At 34.8% G+C, this 6,865-nt stretch overlaps 1 protein-coding gene across 1 annotated transcript; it reads left to right on the forward strand.

The window, feature by feature from the left end:
• Positions 1–2,586: 2,586 nt before the first annotated feature.
• On the forward strand, positions 2,587–6,861 carry LOC129579758 (beta-alanyl-bioamine nonribosomal peptide synthetase ebony-like; the record flags this gene model as incomplete). Its single annotated transcript, XM_055469925.1, has 3 exons — positions 2,587–3,176; positions 5,989–6,760; positions 6,826–6,861. Coding segments are annotated over exons 1-3 (946 nt in total), but the record flags the coding sequence as incomplete, so codon positions are not given.
• Positions 6,862–6,865: the final 4 nt, after the last annotated feature.

Here is a 6,865-nt window from a genome sequence, read left to right on the forward strand (position 1 = left end):
CAGAATTAAAAAAAACCGCTATAGCGAGCGTAAGAAGAAATCTCATCGACAAGATATGTATCACTACTTAAGTTTGTATATGTATAATAAGACACAGTTTATGTGCGAATGTATCAAATGATGACGAAGGAATGTAAAACCAAATACAATGATATCATATAGCTTTAGTTTTATTTTTAACTGAACCATGTACCAAAGAATGAGTGAAACAGGAACGAAAGACGAAAAAGCAAGCAAATTATTCATTTTGTGAGGATTCAAACATGAATGAAAAATATAATTTGGTTTTTGTGTTATTTTATCCATTTTCTTTGATTTTGAATGTTTTGTATATGATTTTATTATTCAACTTACCTTGATAGAAGGAATATAATAACAAAAAACTGGCAACTGGAAAATTTTATTCGTTCAGAGTTCACTTAAAATATTATCATAAGGTTCATATTACTTTTCCGTACACACCGTGTCAAGGGAAAGTATAGGAATTGGTTCCGAAAACTTTTTTCGCAAAATTGGTTTAGATCATCATAAAAACTCATGAAACGCGTAGAAAACCACTTTTTGAGACACTTTTCCATTCGTGTGCCGTCGTCGTTGTCGTTGGTGTTTGTTAACACGATAACTCAAAAAATAATTGAGATAATCAGAATCTGGAAATGCCAAAAGTTTTGTATTCAAAAAACTTAGTTTAAGTTCGAAGATGAGCCATTTTCGATTTGATCCTGGAGTACTTGCCCTAAGAAAAATCTCAAAAGATTGACACTTTTGTATGGGAGGTCAGTGTTGTAAAAATGAAGTAAAAATGAGAAAAGATAAAGATAAGATATTATCTGATATCTCCTTATAAGATAAGATGATTATCTTATTTTTGATTAACAAATTTAGATAATTTCAAAGATTTCAGAAATGTTCTTTCAATTAAACCAGATCGAAAATTACGTGCAACATTATGGAAAAGCTGAGAATTGCGAACAAAAAATTTCCTAGGCGGCCGATCATGGCCGATTGTAATCGGCGCCGATTTTTTCTAACAATCGGTGGCCTAGGAAATGGGGTCGGTGCAATCGGCAACCGATTTGTCTACAATCGGCGCCGATTTTCTTGTAATCGGCCAACGATCTATGTTTGTTTGAGAATTCAAGTGTTTCGCTTCAAATTAAGTTGAATAAAAAATCAAATTAGATTTGAAAAATCATTATCAGAACGCTCGAAACGAAGCTTTATTGTTATCTTTATCCGTAATTTTGTGTTTTCCTGTTGTAATATAAAAAAAATAATTCTAAACGAAAGGAAAAAAGAATAGATGGCTTTCAAGCATTCCTCTTTGCGTTGATCCAATTACGGTATCAAATTCGCTGGATAGCCGGCTTGTTTCGCCAATTCAATATCGATGAGACATTCTTTGTATCGTTTCATTTTCAAAAAACAAGCCGATCGGTCCGCATACGCCAAACTGACATTCTTCGAGCCATGTTCAGCATAACATAGACTTTCACCGTACACTTCCATTGCCCGAGTCCATTTGCCCTGGCTGAAGTATTTGTCGCCCTCGGTCCGCTTTTGCGATGACACCACATCATTTTTGTTGAATGTTGAACTCGGTTTTCCCTGTCGAGCAAAACAATCCCCTTTCTCAAAACTTACGCATCCACCATTCAATGCATACAAGTCCACATACATCGAGTCATTTCCATTCGATTCCTTTTTCCACAATATTGTGAGAGAACCATTGTGAGAAACCTGAAGTTTCGGGCTAAAATATTTGCGATTTCCGAAATTAGAATTGTATGTATCAAATAGTATTATATAGAAATGTTATATTTACGAATCGACTTACATTGGCTTTGAAATCGGCGAAAAATATCGATTTGGAAGTAGGTTCAGTTTTGGAATTGGTTGTGATTTTTGATTTGATCTAATTTATTTATTCAATCATTTTTTTCATGTATTGGATACATTATTCTGTCGATGTTTTCATCGCGTTTCTTTTTGTTTGAAATAAGATTTTATTTTGATTTAGATACTCTCAAAATGCGCACTTTACACAAATGATAGCAGTTTTGTATTGTCTACGTCATCGTCATGCATCCACTCTCAATGTCAATGCTGGTGCTGAGTGAAGCGGAGCGTTGAGATACGAAAACACATTCAATTTTAAGCATACAAAACCGAAATACATAGCCATCGCAAACTAATCATATCAATGCGGATGAATATGTATGCTTTCAGCTGTTCTCATTCTCAGCGGCTCTACTATAGCTCTATTGTTCAATACACGCGCAGAACGGCATCAAATACACAGATTCATGTGTGTGTATTGCTCGTTATCGGCGTGTTTTGTTTATATTCGGCATTGCCGCTATTCGTACGATTCAGACTGAAGAGCAGCGAACATACTTAAATGAAAACCCTCTTGTTGCGTTTTGCATTGAATCAAATTTCTCTGTATCGAGAAAGTGTCGTCGCATACGGTGCCTTCTTATAGCAATAACTATATCTATAGCTATTTCTCCCGTACATTTCCAAGAAATTATAAACACTCCACATTGAATGCATAAAACGTTACAAAAGAGAATTGTTACAATACTGAAGCGCTCTTTTCAATAAGAAAAAGAATCACTTCTATTTGTCGCTGTAAAAAAACGTCAAAATTCAATCAATAACAAAAAATGGTCAATTCTCAATTGATTTTCTTTTTCAACAAACAAATTTGAATGTGAAAAAAGTAAATGTGCGTAAAATGCGATAGATCGGTATTTTGGCTGCTGTGTGTTTGCACTTTTTTAAACGAAACATTTTAATTCTCAAACAAACATAGTTCGTTGGCAAAAAAATCGGCGCCGATTTATGAGAAAATCGGTGACGTAATCGGCGACCTAGGAAATTGGTTTGAAAAGATCGGCACCGATTGTAATCGTCCACCGATCACAAAAGAATCGGTTACAATCGACAGCCTAGGAAATAGCACCTTTATAGCTGAGTGCAAGAAATTGAAAAGTGACATTACGAATATCACCCAAGAAGAACGAGATCACGATATGCAGCAAGATGATTTCATAATATCGTATTCTAGAAATATTCGTAGGAACTCAATCGAAAGTGAATTTGAATCCGAGGTCTCTCGTTTCTTATGTGAAATTTGGAATGACAACTCAATTTTGGACGAGTATCCACATGTAAGACAAGTATTTCAAGTACAACACAACTCTTTCCTCCTCAGGGCCGGTTGAAAGAGTATTCAGTCAAAGTGGTTTGATGTTTACACCGAGTCGAAACAAACTTTCCGCGATTCACTTTGAGCAGGCGCTTTTAATGAAACACAACCAAAAATTGTTAAATGAAGCAAAGCGATTGTATTAATATAAAATTTAGGTGAGAAACTCACTGACATTGTCTATTCGATAGCAACTTGAAAAAATAATAATTATCGGTTTGAAGAATAAAAAAAAAGATAAATTGAAGTATTTATTTCTTAAGAATTTAGTTAAAAGAATTGAATTTGATGAAAATCTAACCATCTGAAATTTATCTATGAAATGCACAAATAGATAACCAAAAAATATGCCATTTAGATAAAGATAATAGATAAGAAGACTATTAGAAAGCAATGTTAGGATAAAGATAAGATATTATCTTATCTTATCTATCTAAAATTTATCTTTTTACAACACTGTGGGAGGGATTTCATTGGGAGAAAAATAAGATTCTGAAAGTTTGAAACCAATCGGAATCGATTTACGGGTACCTCCCATACACAATTTTTGAAATTTTGACTAAAATTACCTATTTTTGGACAATTTTGTAATACCCGTTAATCGATTCTGATTGGCTTCAAACTCTCTGAGGTTTAATTTTTTGGAGAAAAAATAAGATTCTGAAAGTTTCATGTTGATCGCATTTGCAGAAGTTTAGTTTTTTGTCCTCAATTTTTGCCGAAATTTTCTATATCTTATGTTTTCTCCAAAAAATGAAACCTCAGAAAGTTTGAAGCCAATGAGAATCGGTTTACGGGTACCTCTCATACAAAATTGTTGAAGTTTTAGTTAAAGTGACCGATTTTTCACTTTATTTTTATTATTACATTTTCACTGCCTTTATTTCAAGAAAATTCACAAAAACAAACAAAAGTACCTACGGACAACGCAGGCCAACGGTACGGAAAAGTTCGGGATTACCAATGTAATTCTTTTTATTATTTATATGTTTTATTCTGCGCCAAATTTTTTTTGCAAGTCTAATTCACATAAAACTACTATTGAAAAGTATAGGAATATTCATCAACAAATGAAGAAAAAAATGTTTCAGCAAAATGTTAGTGCATTCGATAGAGTTATTTATAATCAAAATATTATGTAGTAACGTGTCTATTTAACTAAGAAAGCATAGTTGTTTTGGAATATCTGGTGGGAAAATCTTAATATTGATTCTGTAATGATTGATTCATGTTCAATCGTTATTATATTTTTTCAGACTATCTATTTTCAGCATTTTTCTTTCATATGTCAACGATATCAATTGGGTTTGTTTGGCTGAGAATTGAATTAAATTCTGTTATCAAATAAAAACAGCTCTTTCGAAGTCATTCCTCGTGACGAAAGCGAACACAAGTGTTATCAATTTCAGAAAATCATTACGGATCGCTTCAGAACCTAGTTAATAATAATGCAAAAAAGCAAGTCCGAATCGCTCCGAAGTTAATTTCTAAAATTGATATTACTGGTTTTGTGTTCGCTTTTGTCACGAGGAATGACTTCGAAAGAACTGTTTTTCCATTTGATCAGTGATTGCTAAATCACTTTCAGTTGTCTTGTGAGATGCTGAAAACGATATCGCAATCACTGCATTTAATTAGTGTATTGCAATGAAAGGTTCAATTCATTCTAGATCAAACACCAGCAAAAAAAGAATAAATTTTGAAGTTTGAAATATAAACAGACATCAACTAGTGTTTTGTTTATTTTAAAGGAAATAAATCTATGTACATTGCATTAGATTAATTTCGATTCCGTAATATGATTTTGAAGTTATAGGCAATGGGCAATGTAACATTGAAATATGACCATAATTTGCCGCTACTTTTTCGTGCTGTCTCTTTTAACAAAAACTACGTTTCAATTCGGTATAGATAAGTGGTGTAAGAATTTATTCTGATTAGCGTTTTTTTTGTGCGTTATAACAAGACATACAAACGAAGAAAGGCGGTAGGTAAGATTGAAATAAAGATTGTAACACTTAAATGCAGTGATTAATTTGTTATGGAATTCGATTCATTTAATTCATTTTGTCACACTATATTTGAGGTACCTAGCCTTTATTAAGGAAAATCATTGCAAGTAGAGTAGGTGAATTAAAATTCTAACGCAACCATTTAAATATAAATGTTCCAACACCGTCTAGGCCATTTAATTGAATTTATATCGCAGTATCCGCCATAATCAAGAGTTGAGTATAAAAAACGGCCAATATTTTAGTCGTCTATACATGAATTGTTATTTTCCTCTAATTTTTAGTAGAGGAAAGAAAATAGCGAGCAAAATAACGATAACCTACGGAATAATTTTGCTCTTGAAGCAATACGTATTATAAACATAAAGTTTATCGAATAAAAATGGTTTTATTTGGTCGAAATTTTAATTGAGTTCAAACATGTGTTTTAAGATCGCTGAGCATCTCAGCATTTCGTAAGGCACGGATATATCCGAGCATATCGACGAAGCATACTGTATAATACAGTGGCGTGTGTTGCTACGTGCAGCCGCAACGACTCGACCGAAGTGTGTTCAGTTGATGTGGCTGCACGCAGCAACAACATACACATTCCGGTCGAGTCGTTGCGGCTGCGCGTAGCAACGCACGCCACTGTATGCGTCGTCGATATGCTCGGATATATCCGTGCCTTACGAAATGCTGAGATGCTCAGCAATCTTAAAACACATGTTTGATTGAGTTATAAATTGAAATAAAAAACCATTTTGGTAATTTTTGCAGAATCAAAAGCTCGTCGTACACGGAATGGGTATCAAATCAAATCCAGAAATATCAATCATAAAAGGATTAAATCGAGATACACATCGATTGCATCGTATTTTCGAGGCAAACTTGAATTCATTGGAGTGTGGAAATGAACCAGCTGTCATTTTCGGCAATTGTTGCGACGAGGATTGCCAGCTCACCTACAATCAGCTCAATCAGACCGCAAATCAACTAGCCGCCGTGTTACTTAATCGAATCAGCACGAGCGAATTGGAACCGAATTCCGATGGTGATTGGATTATTGGCGTGTGCATGCCTCCAAGCGATGAACTCATCATCACTTTGTTGGCCATTTTGAAAACGGGTGCCGCGTACTTACCCATCGACGTAAAGTTTCCCAGAAGTCGCATTGACCACATTCTGCGGGAAACGGAACCGACTCTCGTCATTTACGATAACGATGCGGTTGGTCGCAGTTTATTCTGCAATGCAAACGCTTCTTCATATTCCTTTTTCAAAGGTTTGTTAATGGACCATGAAGATACAAATATATCCGATGCGCGAAAGCTGCAATCGGCTAGCGGTGGACACTTGGCTTTGGTCCTCTACACATCTGGTAGCACTGGAGTTCCAAAAGGTGTTCGACTGTCGCATGCCGCGCTCATGAATCGATTGCAATGGCAATGGGAAACGTTTCCATACTCATCAACCGAATCGATTGGTATATTCAAAACAGCATTGACTTTCGTTGATTCAATATCGGAAATTTGGGGCCCATTGTTGACCAGTAAGTTTGTACATCTCGAAAATGCCATTTTTTCATTCACATTCACATTTTCATCTATATTACAGAGAGAGCCATATTGGTCGTTTCGAAGAGTGCCACGAAAGA

The sequence above is a fragment of the Sitodiplosis mosellana genome, unplaced genomic scaffold (assembly GCF_009176505.1).
Source record: "Sitodiplosis mosellana isolate CC-2019 unplaced genomic scaffold, AAFC_SMos_1.0 Smas_scaffold_6520, whole genome shotgun sequence".
In the NCBI taxonomy this organism is placed as follows: Eukaryota; Metazoa; Arthropoda; class Insecta; order Diptera; family Cecidomyiidae; genus Sitodiplosis; species Sitodiplosis mosellana.